Genomic DNA, 19,386 nt, shown 5'->3' on the forward strand with positions numbered 1-19,386 from the left:
GGGAAAAACTTCTTTTTTTTTTTTTTTTTTTTGTGGTACGCGGGCCTCTCACTGTTGTGGCCTCTCCCGTTGCAGAGCACAGGCTCCGGACACACAGGCTCAGCAGCCATGGTTCACGGGCCCAGCCGCTCCGCGGCATGTGGGATCTTCCCGGACCGGGGCACGAACCCGTGTCCCCTGCATCGGCAGGCGGACTCTCAACCACTGCGCCACCAGGGAAGCCCCTTTTTTCTTTTTATTCCCTGAGACCATAGAGCAGTGTTTCTCAAAGTATGGTTCATGGACTATCAGCAACATAAATCACCGTGGAATTTAGTTACAAATGCCGATTCCTGGGCCCCACCCCAAACTAATGGAAACAGAATTTCCAGGGGTGGAGTTTGAAAATCTGCACTTGAAACAAGTATCCTAGGTGGTTCTTATGCTCACTAAGATTGAGAACCACAGATGTAGGGGAAGACTTTGTTGATCACATTTATTGATAGATTTGTGAATTAGTAATAGCTCCTTTTTTATCAAGCACTTACTATATGTTTGGAACACACTCCTACTTAGTCTGTAAGACAAACTTTGTAGTTAAGTATCAATCTCCATTTTACAGTAAAGGAAACTGAGGCTCAAAGAGGATTAAAAATTTGCCCCATGTCACCTGGCTAGAAAGAGCTAGCCAATCCAGTTTTTTTTGACTTCAATGTGTGTACTTTTCCCACAATGCTTACTGCACTGTTATTTTGGGATTGAGTGCCTATTATATGTCATATAATTTCAGTCTAAACCTTTCAATACCCTCCAATGGTACTCTTGCATTGTAAGATAACTAAGATTCAGAGATATTAATATATATCTCAAAATTACCTTCCACCAGTTGGAACAGAGCTTCTTATTCTAGTATGACTTTTCCTCAATTTTACTTCGTCCTGACAGTTCCTAAAACCTTTTCATATGAGATCTTATTCTGGAGCATGCATGCTTGTGTTATAAATCATTTTCAGGGAGTCTCATATGGCCTTGGGGCATATCCAAGCAGATAGAGGGACAAAGGGCTGTTTTCATCGGTGAATCTTCCAGGCGTGCCTTAAACCTCTCACAGGGTGCTGGTGAAAGAAGACAGTACTCTCTTTCAAGATACAATGACATAGCACAATTCAGTAATATATAGCTAGAGCCATATAACTGTGTGTACCCTTTCACCCAGTAAAACCCTCCTGGGAATTATCCTGGGAAATAATTCAAAAGAAGAAAACAGGCAACAACACACCAAAAACTGTTTATAACAGTGTAAAACCTGAATCAACCTAAATGCCCGAGGATAGGGAGTGAACGACTAACAGTGGCATAGCACTGTAATGGAATATCAAGCTGCTGTTAACAGAGAGAAATATGGAGAGTATTTAGAGACACGAAAAGCCTTCTTTAACTAATATAAAAGGAAAGCATTAGAAGGCAAAATTGTGTTGAGCTAGAATAAGGGCTTTGGGGTTGGATGAACCTGTGTTACTAGCTGGATGAACTTAGACAAGTCACTTAACCTGAGTCTCAATTTCCTCATCTATAAAATAGGGATAGAAATATATATCTTTCCAGTGTTGTTGTAAGAATTAAAGGTGATATAAATGAAATGATAAAATTTTGGATAAAGCCTGGATAAAGATGGGAGGGGAGTGCTAAGGAATAATCATACATTTTAAGCCAAGATATGGGACTATTGAAAATTTTATTTGAAATGAATTATTTTTGTGATATTTTAAATTTAATACTATTTTTTTTCCTTTATTCCTCCTCACCCTTAAAAAACGGTCATACTCCCTACACAGGATATGTGTGTCCGTGTCATCTGGAAACCTGCTAATGGATCACTAAGCTCTATTTTGAGAAAGTTCTAGATCAGTGCTTCTGAAATCAGCTCCAGGAAAATGACAGGAACCCTAAACACTGACACACAGGAAGGTCACTCAGTTAGGTTCAAGGCCTGCTTTCCAGGCACTTAGAGATTTTTTTTTTTTTTTAACATCTCTCTTGGAGTATAATTGCTTTACAATGGTGTGTTAGTTTCTGCTTTATAACAAAGTGAATCAGTTATACATATACATATGTCCCCATATCTCTTCCCTCTTGCGCCTCCCTCCCTCCCACCCTCCCTATCCCACCCCTCTAGGTGGTCACAGAGCACCGAGCTGATCTCCCTGTGCGATACGGCTGCTTCCCACTAGCTATCTATTTTACATTTGGTAGTGTATATATGTCCATGCCACTCTCTCACTTCGTCCCAGCTTACCCTTCCCCCTCCCCATATCCTGAAGTGTCCATTCTCTAGTAGGTCTGCATCTTTATTCCCATCTTGTCCCTAGGTTGTTCAGAACCTTTTTTTTTTTTTAGATTCCATATATATGTTTTAGCATATGGTATTTGTTTTTCTCTTTCTGACTTACTTCACTCTGAATGACAGTCTCTAGGTCCATCCACCTCACTACAAATAACTCAGTTTCATTCCTTTTTATGGCTGAGTAATATTCCATTGTATATATGTGCCACATCTTCTTTACCCATTCATCTGTTGATGGTTGCTTCCATGTCCTAGCTATTGTAAATAGAGCTGCAATGAACATTATAAGGAACCTCCATACTGTTCTCCATAGTGGCTGTATCAATTTACATTCCCACCAACAGTGCAAGAGGGTTCCCTTTTCGCATGTAGAGATTTATGTGAAGCTTGTTGGGTAGTGCTCCCTCTCTCCTCTACAGTTTGGGGATGGGGAATGTTCTCATGACCAGAATGCCTTCCATCCGCCTTTGCTTCAGAATCCTAACCCTCACCTGCCTTAAACCTCCACCTTGCAGAGCTTGATTCCTGAGAAAGGGGATAGGCAGGAGGATGATATGAAATATATTCTTTCGGCTAAAATATATTGAGCATTCTCTGTGTGTCAGGCATTGTGTTTGGCACATGTGGATAGATACATACTAAGCCAGCTGGAAAATGTTTTGGAACTCAGGTTTCAGAATTTTCCAGAAAACCTCTACCAAAATAATATAGACAGGGACTTCCCTGGTGGCGCAGTGGTTTAAGAATCTGCCTGCCAATTCAGGGGCCATGGGTTCCATCCCTGGTCCGGGAAGATCCCACATGCAGCGGAGGAACTAAGCCCGTGCGCCACAACTACTGAGCCTGCACTCTAGAGCCCGCAAGCCACAACTACTGAGCCCGTGTACCACAGCTACTGAAGGCCACGCACTTAGAACGTGTGCTCTGCAACAAGAGAAGCCACTGCATTGAGAAGCCCGTGCACCACAGTGAAGAGTAGCCCCGCTCTCTGCAACTAGAGAAAGCCCGCGCACAGTGACAAAGACCCAAAGCAGCCAAAAATAAATAAATAAATTTTTAAAAATGCTTTAAAAAATAAATTAGGGCTTCCCTGGTGGCGCAGTGATTGAGAGTCCGCCTGCTGATGAAGGGGACATGGGTTCGTGCCCCGGTCCGAGAAGATCCCACGTGCCGCGGAGCGGCTGGGTCCGTGAGCCATGGCCACTGAGCCTGCGCGTCCGGAGCCTGTGCTCCGCAACGGGAGAGGCCACAGCAGTGAGAGGCCCGCGTACTGCAAAAAATAAAAATTTAAAAAATAAAAAGATAATATAGACAAAGAAAAGGGTGTTGATAGGTTTTCAGCTATCCATGTTTCTCCTTCCAGGATCAGCCCAGAAAGATAAAAACATGTGTTACAAGGTCTTATGCTTGGCAGGTAAAGAAATTAACCAAAAACGAGTTCCACCAAAATGCCAGGCAACATAGTGGAAAAAGGATCAAAAACATTTAGACTTGGAAAAGCATTACCAGTCTTCCAATCTTACTGATGAGAAATGAATTGTGGCAAAGCAATGTTCAGCGCTTCTTCTGGAAAGCTTTGGGTCAGTTACTCTAAAAAATTTCTGGAAACTTTGTTCTTCTACTTCTTCTACTTTGTTCTTCTACTTGTTCTTTTTCTTGGCAGTAAAACAAAGATTACCTCTGTTTGGGGTTATACTAAATTTCTTTTGATTGTTTTTCCTTCCCATGCTCTGCATCCTAACAGCCAGGGATGCCACTGATGAAATATTCAGCATTGGAATGATACTTGATGTATAATTAAATAGAATACATTTAGCAATTCTGTTTTATAGACCTTTAATCTTCAAGTTAATAAACCTACATGTAGAGAATCTCATAAACAAAACCAAAACGTTCTTGGAAATACATAATTTCCTTGGAAAAATACATAATCCTGAATGTATTTACTACAGGGAGGAAAGAAAACATTTATTAAACACTCTTATGTGCCAGGAGAGTTACTAACTGCTTTACACATTATGTCATTTAGTCTTCCCAACCCTGTGAGGTAGGCATTAGCTTCACTATACAGATGAAGTAACTGAGGCTCCAAAAAGTTAAGTGATTTGCCCAGGATCACAAAGTAAGTAGCATCACAGCTCAGACCAGAACTCAGGTCAGATTCTGACTCCCGTGCTTTTTCCTAAATTTTTACAGGATTTCATTTCCAAAGCACTTTCTCTTCCTCTGGCTCATTCCATCCTCCCCAAAACACAGTGAGATTAAACACAATCATAGAATTCTCCCTTTTAGCAAGTCACAGAGCCAGGATAAGAACGTAAGCTTGTAGCAATCATCAGCATCTCAGTTATCTTTTATTGAATGCTTTCTATGTGCAAGCCTCTGTACTAAGCATTTTTATACTTTTTTCCCTGTTTCAATTCTCATAATAACCTTATGAGGTGGTCATAATTATTATCCCATTTGATGGATGAGAAAACCAAGACTCCGAGGGGCGAATGACTTGCCCAAGACTATACAGTAGCAAGTTAGGACTAGAAATCGGGTTTGTAAAAATGATACCACAACTGATAAAAGCAGTTGTCTAGAATAGGGCTTCTCAAACAAGTCCCCTTGGAAATCAGTTTTGAGCTGGAAAGAGGTATGTTCTGCTGCTCAACTTGGTAATGGTGATCTTTTCCAATTCATAAATAAAATTAAGTTAATGAATTATATTTTCTCATCTTCCATAATTTTTCCTCTCTTCTTTGGAGTTGAATATCACTTGCCTGTTAGTAAGTTTAGACGATGACAATTGAACAGTAGTAGAGAAATACCTATGGAAAGCTCAGAAATGTTGTTTAATTGTTTGTTGTATTTTTTTCTTTAATTTGTGGGTTTTTTAATTCTTGGACTTGTGATTGTGATTTTATGGTGCATAACAGAGAATAGTCATGTTTTCTCATAATAAACTTGTTCCTAACTCACATTACAGAATTCAATGTTAATGTCTTTTGGTGTTCCACAAAAAGCACCTGATTCCCACCTATATGAACATGACTATCAAGTCTTCAGAATCTCTCTAGAAATCATCTAACCTAGAGGAACTTGCCATAGGAAAGTAAAGTTAGAAAGGATAACGTATGTCTCACCTATTCCTCTTCCTTCTAAATACTTTGAGATTTATAATTGGCATTGAGGATCAACATTAATAGATACAAATATAACCTACTGGTTCTTTCCGAATAGAAATATGAGTGGTTTTTAAGCCATGTTCTCCTTTGTGTTTTTCTCAATATTCAAAAATATCTAGAGTGAACATCCAACAAATATCTAATGAACACTTACTAAATGACAGGCACTCTTTTAGGTGCTGGAGACACAGCAATGAACAAGCCAGACAAAAATTTCTCTTCTGGATTGGTGGTTGCCAGAGGCTGAGGTGAGGGTGAGGATGAGGGTCAGGGGCAAAACGGATAAAGGGAGTCAAAATGTACCAACCTACAGTTATAAAATAAATAAGTCCTGGGATGTAACGTACAGCATGGCTACTAGAGTTAATAATACCGTACTGCACATTTGAAAGTTGCCAAGAGAGTAAATCTTAAAAGTTCTCATCACAAGAAAAAAATTTGTTTAACTATGGATGGTGACATATGTTAACTAGGCTCACTGTCGTGATCATTTAGCAATATGTACAAATATCAAATCATTATGTTGTATACCTGAAACTAATGTAATGTATGTTAATTATACCTTAATAAAACCCCAAATCTTGGTTCTGATGTCAATATCTTTGGGCCTTTCCTCTTGGGCTGGTCAGCTTCCTTAAAGAAGACACTGCAAGTTTCCTCCCTGGAGAGTAAACATTTTGTAGCTAGAGATCTAGGAATTCAATGGAGGAGAAGGGTTGGGAATCTTCACATCTGGTATTCATTAGTTCATTTAACCTCCCATTTTATACAGAGACCTCTGATTCAGCCCTCTCTGGAGAATAAATACTTCAGTCTTCTTTTGGAGGAGTGGGGTCAGGGGGACAGTTGAAGAAGGGGAAGGTGACTTGGAGATCTAACTGCTCTTAAACAGCTTTCAAAATCCTCGTTTTAATCCCTGCCCATGGTACGAGATGTACATGGCAGCCCTGTTGTCCTCTATACAGTAGCTAGGAGGGGAACTACTGTTACCAATTCCTGAGACTTGAGGGATTCTGCAGTTTACATCAGGTTGGGTCTCAGCTTTTCCCAGTTGGGGTTTCGGATTCAGGTTTTTCCAGGCTAGTAACTTAGTTAACACTTGTCCATTTGCTTCCCAGCTTCTACTTTGTTTTTTTGTTTTTGCTACTGGCTCCTCTCATTATTGGGTGCTTATGCTTTTTAAAAAATTCCATTACTGTCATTTTAGTGGTGTCCTAGGAGGGAACAAAAGTAGTTCTGTGTGTTTAAGTGTTTAACATCATCGCTTGCAGGAAACACTTTCCTACACTAACTTAAATCCTCTCTCGTAATTCAAACCCTTATTCTCCCACATTTGTCCTTAGAATTAGATATTGGAATAAAACATGTATTTTTACTTGTAGGTGATTGTAATTTAGGAAGAGTTCACCGTCATTCACACGCTTTAAAGTTTTAAACAGCAGGAAAAAATTGATCACTTTCCCCAGCATATCAAAAATGGAGATGAGACATACACATATTAAAAATTATGTATGTAAAAGGTTAGTTACTGCAGCATTGTTCATAATACCAGAAGACTGCACAAAACCTAACGGTCCATCAACAGAGGACCTATTAATTAAAACATCCCAATCCATATGGTAGTATAATATACAGTCAAAAAGGATGAGGCAGATCTTTACGTTCTGCTGTGGAAGAGTCTGTAAGGGCAGAATAGGGTAAGTATAGTATGCTATATTTGTGTTTTAAAAAATATATTTATATAGTGTCTACATCTGCAACAGTAGTTACCTCCTGGGAGGGGAACTAAGTGGCTGGGAGACAGGGAGTAATAGGAAGACTTAGTTTTCCCTTGCATACCTTTTGCACCATTTGAATTTTATACCATAGTCCTATATTACAGTAAGTCCCCTACATACGAACCTTCAAGTTGCGAACTTTCAAAGATGCGAATGTGACATTCCATCAATGTCAGGCGTGAGTGACATTGCAGCTTGTCCTCCGTCTCCTATGGCTGATGATCTTTCGGCTCTACCATCTCCCACCTCCCACCTCCTCTCCCTCCTCCAGTCAATAATTCTTGCCTGTTCACTCAATGCCAGCCCCTGGATGCCAGCTATTGAACTGGACTACTGTACTTTTCAAGGTACTGGACTGGAAGATTAAACATGTTTTATCTTTTGTTTGTTTGTTTTTTATGTATTATTTGTGTGAAAAGTACTATAAACCTATTACAGTACAGTACTATGTAGCCGATTGTGTTAGTTGGGTACCTAGGCTAACTTTGTTGGACTTGCAAACAAATTGGACTTACGAACGTGCTCTCAGAACGGAACTCGTTGGTATGTAGGGGACTTACTGTACTTACTTTAGAAATAAAGAACTAATGAATAGTTTTTAAAAGGATGAGCCCCATGAACTTTACCTTATAGAATGCTCTCCCTGATTACTTCCACCTAGCCATGTTTCACCCCTTCTTCAAGATGTTAATTCCCAATTCCTTTTATGGACAACTCCAGCTCAACTACTCTCTCATCTGATCTCCTTTGCTAGAAATTACTGTGTGTGGCAAATCATCACACATTGCTTTGTTACACCACTTCTTCTAAAAAGTAGTATAAACCATCTTGCATTAAACTTTTCATTTTGTATTTTCATTTGTTTCACTGAGTCTTTTAGGGGTTGCCATGGTCTTTGAAGGGGTCTTCAAAGATAAAGAATGACAAATGGAGAATACGTGAGCAAGTAAAAGGGAAGGAGAACACGAGAAGGAATTTGAAGTTCCTCCTTAGGGGCAGACTTCACATGCATTTACCAAGTAGAGATTCATGTGAGCCAGTGACCCCTTTTTATACAATACTAAAAGCCCCTGGATAGGTAAAACCTTCCCATTTTACATGGAATTAACCCAATTATCACAACATCAATTAGCTAAGAGCACTTGCACTCAAGGAATGAGAGGTTGGAAGACTAAAGCAAACATTTTGAAGCAAAACTCACAAAATTTTAGAGGGCATAAAGATCAACTAGCCCAAACCCTTACTTCACAGGTCTCAAGGCAAGGCATTGGAGAAGTTCAGACTCAAACTCAAGTCTCCTCTTAAATTCTGTTGGGGGACTACACTATCCAGCCTGTGGGACAAGACATCTGGCCCGGGTAGAAGATGGGGTCTTTCCACAGCAAGAAAGACAGGAGGGCTCTGTGCCTGGAGAAGAGGAGAAAGAAAGCAGGAAGTGAAAAAGAAGTGGTTGTCAAGTTTTGTTTTATTCCTAATTGTATACCAGGCTCCGTCACAGTCCATGTCACTAGAAGTCTTCCATATTAGCAGAAGCCAAATTAAGATAATCAGAACTGGTTTGGAAGGCTACTAACCTCAACTTCCCCTTACCCAGCTCGGTCTCTCTACTTCAAGAAACCAACTAAACTTCAGCTTACAGCTCTTTAACGACCCTTCTACAACCCCCCTTCCACACCTGGAGAAGGAAAGTCTGAAAAGGAGAATGCAATGCAGACATGAGGGGTTTCCCTATTTCCGTGGTATTTTCAGCCGCTTCCCCAGTATCTACTGTATTGGAAAGTGAGAGTCATTTAGGGTAGCCATGGAGACAGTACTAGCCTCAGTCTTGTTTCCTTACTTTTCTTTGCTATTAAAATCTTTCCCTCTGATTTCAGTAAGGCACCCCTACTTCTGCAGGAGTCCGGGTTCTGCAGGTGCTCTCTCTCCTCAGGGACACTTCTGTAGGGGGCAGGAACATGTTTTTAAGTCGGGAAGAGCGTGTGAGCTCTGTGCGAGAACGGGGGAGATGTATACCAAAGGGCGGTCGGTCGCATCTACAGTCTCCAGGTTTTGGAGCTCGGCCCCGGCCCAGACTACAAGTCCCAGGAGACCCCGCAGTGACGGGGTGCTCCGGTGATCGTTCCCTCATTCCTCTGGATAGTGGAGATAAAGGTTCCGTTCGCAACGCACTGCGGTTTGGTTTGTTTTCAACGGCGGTGACGGAGGTTGGGAACCCGGCCGACTGCAGGCGGGGGCGTCAGGAGGCGGATTCCTCCTGCCCTAAGCACTGCGGGGCGGGAGGAGGGGAGCCGGACCAGAGGGCCGGGCACCAAGCCGCGAAGGCAGAGCAGGCTGAGGCGATGGAGGGCGACGGGGTGCCGTGGGGGAGCGAGCCGGTCTCGGGTCCCGGCCCGGGAGGCGGCGGAATGATCCGCGAGCTGTGCCGGGGCTTTGGCCGCTACCGCCGCTACCTGGGACGGCTGAGGCAGAACCTGCGCGAAACGCAGAAGTTCTTCCGCGACATCAAGGGCTCCCACAACCACAGCTGTCCCTCCTCCCCCACGGAAGGCGGCGGGGCTGAGCGCGGCCCTGCCGGCGATGTCGCCGAGATCGGGCTGCAGGCGGGTAAGGAGGGTAGCCGTGAGGAAGACAGGGCTGGAGAGGCAAACTGAGGGTGGGCCACACCCCTGCCCCTGCAAACAACCCCGGGAAGAGGCGGAAAGTGGAAGAAGGGCCGCGTGGCGGGGCCCCCGGGCCTGAGCTGGCCGGATCCGAGATGCCGTGGGAGGGCATCTCTCCGGGTGGGGGAGGGGAGGGGCTCCAGGGACTCGGCCGCGGGGACCAGAGGGCAAGGGGCGCCCGAAGGCAGGAGTGCCAGGAGCAGGATCCAAGGGACCGGGCTGTGCACGGGCGGGAGCGCGGAGGGCCCCAGTTTGAGAGGGCGGAGGTTAAGCCTCAGAGTGAGGAAAGTTGCTCTGAGTTCGGGGATGAGCAGTTGTGGTCAGAGTCCCAGTTAGGGATGGTGGAATGGAGGGATGGAGGACGGGCGGTAGGCAGGGAGCCCTAGGAGGCCAGGGAACTGTAGTGGATTTTGTGTGTCCGTTGTGTGTGTGTGTGTGTGTGTGTGCGTGTGTGCGTGTGTGCGTGTGTGCGCGCGTGTCTGTGTGTTTGACTATGTATGTGAAATACGCTTGCATCAATCATTTGGCAACTCTGTGAAAGGAATGTACTGGGGAGTGGGGCTGGGGTCGCTAAAGGAAAGGATGTCTGATGGGTGCCAGGGAATTGCCAGAGATGCGGATTGTGTTTAGGGTGAAGAAGTTAGACAGGGAAAGGGTCGTTTTTTGGTCCTGGAACTTGACTTGATTCTCTCTGGGATGTGTTAGAGGCCCTAAAGCATTTAAAATCGTGCAGCGTTTTTGACCTTTCCTAATTTCTTGCTTCCTCTTAAACTGCTGTTGGTGGGGAACTGGAGGGTTTGATAACTACTTGGTCTAATTAGGAAATAACAGGTTGGATGGAAGAAGGGACTGGCATCCCATGCAGACAGATACCTTGGGACAGTATAGCAGTCAGTGGGTTTCATTGAGTGATTCTCTAACTAAAGTGTGTATTAAGATTAATGTTGAAAATATCTCAGGCTCTATGCCACAGATTGATTATGTCTAGTGGGTGGGTCCTAAGAATCTAAACGCAAGCCATGGGTAGGGATTCTGACGCAAGTGGGCCAGCAAGCACACTTTCAGAAACACTAATTTAGATGCTGACAGCAAATTTGAACATGAGGCGTAGAATACAGTGAATTCTTAAACTCTTCAGAGTTTGTGTGTTGGGCCCTGTATTTCCAAAGTTGCATGTTTAATATCCTAAATTTGTCTGAGACTCCAGAAATGGTGATAAAAATAAGATTCTGATTGATGATATTCCACTTAGTTGGCCTGGATGTAAATAAAAAAGCTTTTATTTTACCTCATGGGATAAGTGGGACGAGGGGGGATGGCCAGCTTTTCTGAAGTTGTGGTTTTGCCATCTTCTGCCCAGAGATTTGTTATTCTTTTTTTTTTTTTTTTTTTAGATTTGTTATTCTTAAAGTGGACCCATAGAGGGGACTAATTTCTGTGAGGCTATCAAAAACAATTGGTGAGAAGGGCAGATGTTTTCAGGGATGAGCCCCAGAACGTGTACTTTCACCCTCTCCCTCAGCAATGCTTTTCCAGCGGCTTTCCCTGCTGCTTACAAGTTTTTCTTATAGCTTATCTTAAAAAGCCCTCTGTTGCTGTAATTTTTTAACAACTATTTTAGAATTACTACTGATAAAAAATCAGACAGTAGATTCACCTCAGAGAGATGGAGGTTTTCAAGGCACCTTGGCTGGCTCTTGTTTTTATTCTTTAAAAGCCAACTTAAGAAATACAAATGCACCTTTGTATTTTGCCTCATTGGCTTTTCTAGTTGACTGCATCATGAACTAATCTTTTCGTATTTAACTCTCTTCACCCTCTGGAGTCTGTCCATCTGAAATAAAAACCAGGAGAGGGTACAGATGACAGGACTGGGAGCCATTTGATTTTGTTCCATGAAATGCTTCCATTCCTTTAGTGTGGACAGTTTAATTTTTGGAGGTGAAAAGGAACATCAGGAGAAATTAGTGAGGTGGCACTTACTATGTATATTATAGGGATGCCATTTTCCCAGCTGTTTAGGTGATTGTGTTAGAAAGTAGAAACCATTCCTTAAAAGACAACTAGCTCAAAAAAAAGACAACTAGCTCTTGTTCTCTCCCTTTACAGACTATCTTTAGAAGGTCAAGTTCATTCAGAGACTGTCTCAACTTTCTTCTGTGAATGTTGGTTTCTGATTAATAGGAACTTGAAATGTTAAGCGAAGGAACACTCAATTCTTAAAACCTCTTTTGAAGGTTTTAATTATCGTTTCAGAATGGAAGTGTCTTCTAGGTTGGATGTAGTATGGTATTTGAGCAATTGAAGATCATGGATTTACTGTAAATTTTTATTATTTCACTTTTAACCACAAAAGAGATGGGAACGACCCCCCAAATAATGCTTCCTTCTTAATTTTCACAGTTTTGAATTCACTGAGGGCAGTGTAGTGAGTATATAATGTACATGATGTTTTAGAAGTTAAAAAGTAGGTGGAATCTAAAATGAGAGTAGCTCGGCCTGTACAGGGAAAACTGAATTATAAGTGAAACCGCCTTGATTCAGTTCCTCCTTTTCTTTCCAAAGCATTGGCCTTCTTTTCACTTAACTATAGGGAATGAGAGCCCGTCTATCTGTTGATTTTCCTCTGTCAGAGGGTTCAGAAGTAATGAGATAAAGGCTTTGACCACTTCTGAAGACAGGCAGAGTGGAGTACTACAGAGTAGCAGAGGGAGAAGTATTTTTCTTGTTCTATGATCTAGTAGAGTTCCAAGCTGTTGCAGTGTATCATAAACCTCTCAATTTTAAGAAATTGGAATGACTTAAATGTATTTAGTTGGAATGCTTTAACCTGTGCCACATTCCTTTCTTCCTGGTTCCGCTCCTTACTAACTGAGTGACCTTGGGCAGATCACAACGGTGCTGTGCCACGGTTTTCTCATCTGGAAATGAGGATTATAATCATAGTAGTTGCCTCTAGGGTTGTTGGGAGTTAGAACAGTGCCTGGTAAGGTGCTGTGTAAGTATTAGCTATTACTAGTCAATAAACATTTGAGCCCCTGGTAATGGGGTTAAAAAGTAAATACAGGGCTCCCCTGGTGGCGCAGTGGTTGAGAGTCCGCCTGCCGATGCAGGGCACGCGGGTTCGTGCCCCGGTCCGGGAGGATCCCACGTGCCGCGGAGCGGCTGGGCCCGTGAGCCATGGCCGCTGAGCCTGTGCGTCCGGAGCCTGTGCTCCGCAAAGGGAGAGGCCACGACAGTGAGAGGCCCACATACCACAAACAAACAAACAAACAAAAAAAGTAAATTTAAACATTGGTCTTAAAGTTGGGGGAGAGGATTTTCTTTACAGCCTGGTTTCTTATAGTTGCCATCTTCATGGGGCTGAGGGGTGGAGGGAAGTTGGTTGTGGGGTAAAACAGCCAGAGACTGGGATGGGTGTGCTTTCTAGTAATTTGCCATGATCTGTTTAGAAGAGCTGCCTCAGCATTTCAACAGAAGCTTAGCAGAGATGGTGCTATAACTGTGATTCTTATTTGTTACTTGTATTACCTTAGATGAACAAAACCCCATTTCCCCAATTATATCTAAAACTTTCACTTTCTCTCAACTTTCTTCCTGTATGGAAGCAGCATATAGTAGTCAAAAGTTTCAACCACCATTGTTTTCTCGTGTAACAAGTGGGGAAAGAAAAGTAGTCAAAAGCAAGCACGAGCACTTGAGTCAGACCTGAGTCCCTCTTCTAGTGCAGCCTTTTATCAGCCGTGGGGCTTGGGGCAAGTTACTTAACCTATTGGAGTCTTGGTTTCTTCATACGTAAAATGGGAGTGATACAGAATGCCACATATTATATGAGTGCATCTGTTTGAAATGTCCAGAACAGGCAAATTCATAAAGACAGAAAGTAGATTAGTGATTGCCAGGGGATGGGGGGAGAGGAAAATGAGGACTAACTGCTAATGGGTATGGGATTTCTTCCTGGGGAATAAAAATGTTCCAGAATTAGACAGTGGTCATGGTTGTACAACTTTGTGAATATGCTAGAAACCACTACATTGTGTGGTTTAGAAGTGTGAGTTTTATGATATGTGAATTATATCTAAATAAATAAATAGAATGGGAGTGATAGTGTCACCTCACAAAGTTGTGATATTTAGAGATAATATACATTAAAGCACTTAGCACAGGCATATAGTTAGTTCTAAACATACGTGACATTTGAATGTGTGTGTGTATGTACTTGGTGAACATTAGATTAGGAGGCTGGAACAGGGGGGTCGGGGGGAGAATAAGAGGAGTGATGAATGGAATGAGGAACAGAACAGTTTTGAGCTGATGCCAGATTGAGGCCCAGGTCTCTTAAGCTCCCAGTCCCGTTCTGCTTCTGTGACTCCTCCCTTGTTCTTTCCTGATCTGGCCATGGGAATAGAAAATGCACCCTGGCAATGGAGAGATTATGTTACAAGTGAGTCATAACCCAGGCTCCATACCTTGACATGGAACCATAATCTACTTCAGTGGGAGATTTTTTCTGATTGAGCGAGTATAATGTGACACTACCTACTCAAGCCTTTTATACCAATTTCCAGTCCCTTTCCTTTCCCCTTCCTAATCTTCCTTTGCTAGGATAATCTGTTTCCCATGGCACGGGGCAGCGCACTACTAAAAAGGCTTGGATAATTCTGCCTGCTCTTGAAAGAAAAGACATTATTACCTTTAAGATTATTATCATTTACAATATGTTTAGTTTAGTCTTAAAAGGCATTACTGATTTCAATATGGTTAGTTCTTCAGCTTTGCAAGTAGCATTTAAAGAAAGCATGGATTTAAATAAAAATCCATCTGGTCTTTAGATTTTGTTATGCTCTGTCCACTTTCCAAGCATCAGCATTTATTTCTCCATGCTTCTCTGTCTCACTATGTTAAGTCAACAGAGAATCTTCCTGCAATAAATGGACTTCTCAAAAGCAATCTTTTGAAACTAAAACCTCAAAAAATATGTTACTGAAGTAAAGGGAAATATGAATTTCACCTTAAACCTATTGCTCAATTCCTATAGGCTCTGGACATACAGGTCATGTTTTTATTTATTTATTCATGTGATAGCTATGGATAGATTCGTCTTATTTCGCTTACTAGATCGTGAACTCCTAAGGGTAAAGAGTGTTTTACTCATCTTTGTATCCCCTGCAGTGCCTACCATAGTGCTTTGTACGTAACAGGCAAGTATCTGTTAGATCGTTTACATATCTGGTAGATATTGGAATGATGTTTTTTTCCACTCCAGAAGGGCAATTTTTCCCCCATGAAAGATATGGGATTTTGTATCTTTGCCAAGATTTTCCTCTCTGGGCCCCTAAAACAGAATAATGATAAGCATTTGATAGATGACTAATTAGGCTGGAGCTGCCAGTATCCCAAAGAATGATTTTCATGTCCCAAAGAATGAGTTGCATGCAATACCGGAGCTTCACCATGATATGGGAAGTAAATATTCATTCACTCAACAAATCTTTATTAATGCCTAACTTTGTATTGGGTACAGGACACACAATGGTGAAACATTGTCCAACTAACTGATATTTTAAATTCTAAGCTGATGTTAGAATTGTTAGAACTCTAACACGTTAGAATGTTGTTAGAGGTTAGATGTTAGAATGTTAGAATGAAAGAAAGAAGGATTAGTGTTTCATCATGTTCCCTCTAGAGGATTTCCTACACTTTGGTTTCCTGCTTAACCATTAGTCTTTGAGGACAGGAGGATAAGGCATATGAGAAATTCTAAGATTAAATGGCATTGATAAAAACAGTAGTTGAGATGCTTTACTAACTTTCTGACAGTACAGGAAAACTAGCCCCAGTCTGTCTCTGGGATGGAATAACTAGAATTGTCTTGTTTGCATGGTTCAAAAGCAGAATGCATTCATGAAGGTTGTTGCTAGAGTATCTTTTATCTTCATCAGAGCTTACTCACAGGGATGCCAATATGAAGCGTGTGAGGAGTGTGGGTGGATGCGGTTTTTTCCCTAACTGTTTTAAGACCTAAGGTGAATTTGCTCCTTACTTTTTGTAGAAAAATAGTTCACCTCTAGGGATAGTGGGTTTTGCTTCCTGCGTGGTCCAGGGAATCTGAATGGTGTCATTCATAACAAGAGTATAGAGTCCCTGTGAAAGATGCAGCTTTTCTTTCATGACTCTCAGAGGTCTGACTGGAGTCCCCTGTAGGATTTTCAGTCTAAGTATAGGCCACCCCATGCTTGAAAATTGATTCCATTCTTTGCCAAATGGGGAGTCTGGTAATCTTGGGGATCCTGGAACTTGACACTTTAACAGAGGAGAACAGATGTAGCAGTGGTTATGTGCCCCCTTGCTTAAAGCTATAAATCAGCCTCTCTGAGAAAGTCTCCTTATAGATAGTATTCCTCCAAAGTCCAAACCAAAACTCTCTGAAGGAAAGTTGGTCAGAGCATGGGGACTCATCAGAATCCCCTGTGGGACCCTGGTTGAATTGCCCATCACATGCGGTGCCTTCTTCTGTCGTATTTAGTAGGCAGTGTGCAGTGTGAGTGGTTTGGACGTGTCCCCAGCCTGTGGGGTGCCATGTGGCTGCGGGAACCTTTTGACCGCAAGTCTTTGGAGTTGGGCTTTATAATGTGCTTCCATTCCCTGGGGTGGTGTTCTCTGGGCAGGAAGATGGGAAGTAGAACTTGAGGATTGTTTTGCTTTTCACTTGTTTAATAAGACATCAAAACTATCCCAAAGAATAGTAATAGCTTATGTATTCATAAAAGCCCTTGACTATTTAAAAAAAAAACCCTCATACTTCTTTTTAAAAAAATGCTTTTATCACTTTTATTTTACTCAGATATAAAAAAAGGTCTAATTTTAGCTTCATCAGATTAAGACTTCAGTGTGTTATTTATGCCAGACAGATTTTACCCTTTCTAGTTTATATAATGGGAGAGAATTATATTTCCCAGGATTTTCTTGGTTAAGCCAAGCTTTCCAGACTAAAGATTAAGTAAGGCCGCATCATAAAAGCAACTGGATAACAAGACTCATTTGAATAAAAGCTCTGTTTTTATTCAAATTAGAGGGACAGTGACTGAACCAATATGGAGCTTACTTTTTAGGGATATTCTGTGCAATATTCTGTAGCCTTAACTTTTAATATTATGGAGATATGTAGGGGCAAAAAGGAATGGAGCACTTGGGGGAAAACAGCTAGTAGGAGAAGCCATTCTTATTCTTTTGGCATATAAGAAGCCCCCTGGGGAAACCTATCTCAGTTTCTCCTGATTGAACAATTGGCCTGCTCTGCTGGCTCATATTCCATGGAGAGAAGTGGAGAAGTTCTGCTGTTGCAACTTGGAAACGTGGTTGGTTAGTCGAGGATAAAAGTAGTTAGTTGGCATGTGATAAAGAGGCCTGAGCTGCAGAAGAGGTGGAGGTGTGTTCCCTGCCGCTGAGTCATCAGGAGGCCGCTGCAGGCAGTGCAAGGTCAAGCTTCTTCTGGTGGCTTCTTGTTCAATGAACTGGATGGTTATAGGTAACTTTCATCAAAGTGACCTGTCCTGGAGTGGGTGTTTGTCTATACTGCTTAGTCTTGAGGACTTGGGTTCTAAATCTGATCCTGAACTACTTGTTTAGATGAGTGCCTTGGACTCCCCAGACTCAGAACTGGCATCAGAAAATGATCACAGGAAGATTGAGGAGAAAGAAGGTAATGTGCAGGGCAGAAGTGGGGACAGTGAAGAAACTTATTGTTTAAATTGTATTATTACTGTATATGATGTATTTTTTACCTGCTGGGTTTTTTGGGTTTTTTTGGTTTTTTTTTTGGTTTTTTTACGGTACGCGGGCCTCTCACTGTTGTGGCCGCTCCCGTTGCGGAGCACAGGCTCCGGACGCACAGACTCAGCAGCCATGGCTCACGGGCCCAGCCGCTCTGCGGCATGTGGGATCCTCCCGGACCGGGGCACGAACCCGTGTCCCCTGCATCAGCAGGCGGACTCTCAACCACTGTGCCACCAGGGAAGCCCGGTTTTTTTGATGAATAAAATTCTGTCTCTTTATCTCTTTTCTCTGAGATCCAGACCTGGATACATTTTGCTGGTTATCTTTTTAGCCAATATTTTAAAAATTATTTTGAAATAATTTCAAATTTATGTAAATGTCACCAGAACAGTACAAAGAGTTCCCACTCCACGCAGGTTCTCCAGTTGTTAAGATTTTATTGCATTTGCCCCATCACCTAATCTCTCTCTTTCTATTATAATATATGTATATATTTTTTGGAGCCTTGTGAAAGTGAGCTCTAGATAGGTTGTCTTATCTCTTCTAAACACTTCCAGTGTGCATTTCTCCCAAACAAGGACATGCTATCAGCATGCAACTTCCCAAATCAGGAAATCAACATTGAGTCAGTATTACCATCCAGTCCACGGACCCCATTTAAGTTTTGCCAACTGTCCCAGTTGTGTCTTTTTCTTTTGATCCAGGATCCTGTCCAGGAGCACATGTTGCATTTAGTTATCATGTGTCTTCAGACTCCCTGAATGTGGACAGTCTCTCGGCCTTTCCCTGGCATTTATATCTTTGGCAGGTTTAAAGAGCAGGCTTTACATTCTATGGGATGACCCTCAGCCTGGATCTAGCTGCTTCCTCATGACTAGACTCAGGTCGTGAGCTCTCAGCAGGACTAGGCACAGAAATGACGTGATGTGCAGTCACATCAGGGGTACATGTTGTCGGCCCACCCACCCTTGGAGATGTTAAGCTTGATCTCTGGTCATGTTGGTGTCCTTTAGATTTCTCCACCTTAAAGTCACACTTTTTCCTTTTGCAATTGATTAGTCTTTTGTGGGAAGGTGTTCTAAGGTTTCACGGATGATCTTGTTCCTGAAAATGCCTCCCTCCACTAGACCTAGCATCCATTGACAGCGCCCACCTGCCTCAGTGGTGGTTTTTCTATCCACTATTTCTTCTATATTTCTTAGTTGGTATTTGCAAAGTTAGAGCATTCCTTTTCCATTGTTTGTTTATTATTTATTTATATCAGTGTGGGACTTCTGAATTTTTTCAATGGATTATAATTTCTTATTATCATTTTAAAAAAATTTTATGCTTAAATTGTCCCCAGTCCGGTGAGTAAGCCCCCCTTTGAGGTGGTTCCTGTGTCATTTTTAACACATTCCCACCATTGGATCATTCTTAATGGTAACTAACTGAAAGAAGCTGCCTTCCAAATGACGGAAACTAAGCCCTGAGTGAAGCATGGGGTTGGCTTCCTCGAAGAACCGCTTCCATCTCTGCATCCCGTAAATTAAAGCTTCAGCTGCCAGCTGCCTTTCTATTCCCTCTGCAGCTCGACCAGCCTCAGGAGCAGTTTCTCCCAGAAGGGAACTTGTCAGCAGGCTGCTGAGTATGGTCTCTTCATGTCACATGGCTCCTAGGACATATAAGCCCTGGGG

At 42.3% G+C, this 19,386-nt stretch overlaps 1 protein-coding gene across 2 annotated transcripts in view; it reads left to right on the forward strand.

The window, feature by feature from the left end:
- Positions 1 to 9,473: 9,473 nt before the first annotated feature.
- Positions 9,474 to 19,386, forward strand: part of DSTYK (dual serine/threonine and tyrosine protein kinase) — a 50,811-nt gene continuing 40,898 nt past the window's right edge. Inside the window, exons 1-2 of one of the 2 annotated variants that reach the window (XM_024751002.1) lie at positions 9,720 to 9,878; positions 17,564 to 17,636. In XM_024751002.1, the coding sequence (XP_024606770.1) occupies positions 9,852 to 9,878; positions 17,564 to 17,636 (100 nt within the window). In that variant the 5' untranslated portion in view covers positions 9,720 to 9,851. Of the gene's footprint in view, positions 9,879 to 17,563; positions 17,637 to 19,386 lie in introns of both variants that reach the window. The other variant, XM_024751001.1, reaches the window with a different exon arrangement.

The sequence above is a fragment of the Neophocaena asiaeorientalis genome, unplaced genomic scaffold, assembly GCF_003031525.2.
Source record: "Neophocaena asiaeorientalis asiaeorientalis breed wild unplaced genomic scaffold, Neophocaena_asiaeorientalis_V1.1 scaffold67, whole genome shotgun sequence".
In the NCBI taxonomy this organism is placed as follows: Eukaryota; Metazoa; Chordata; class Mammalia; order Artiodactyla; family Phocoenidae; genus Neophocaena; species Neophocaena asiaeorientalis.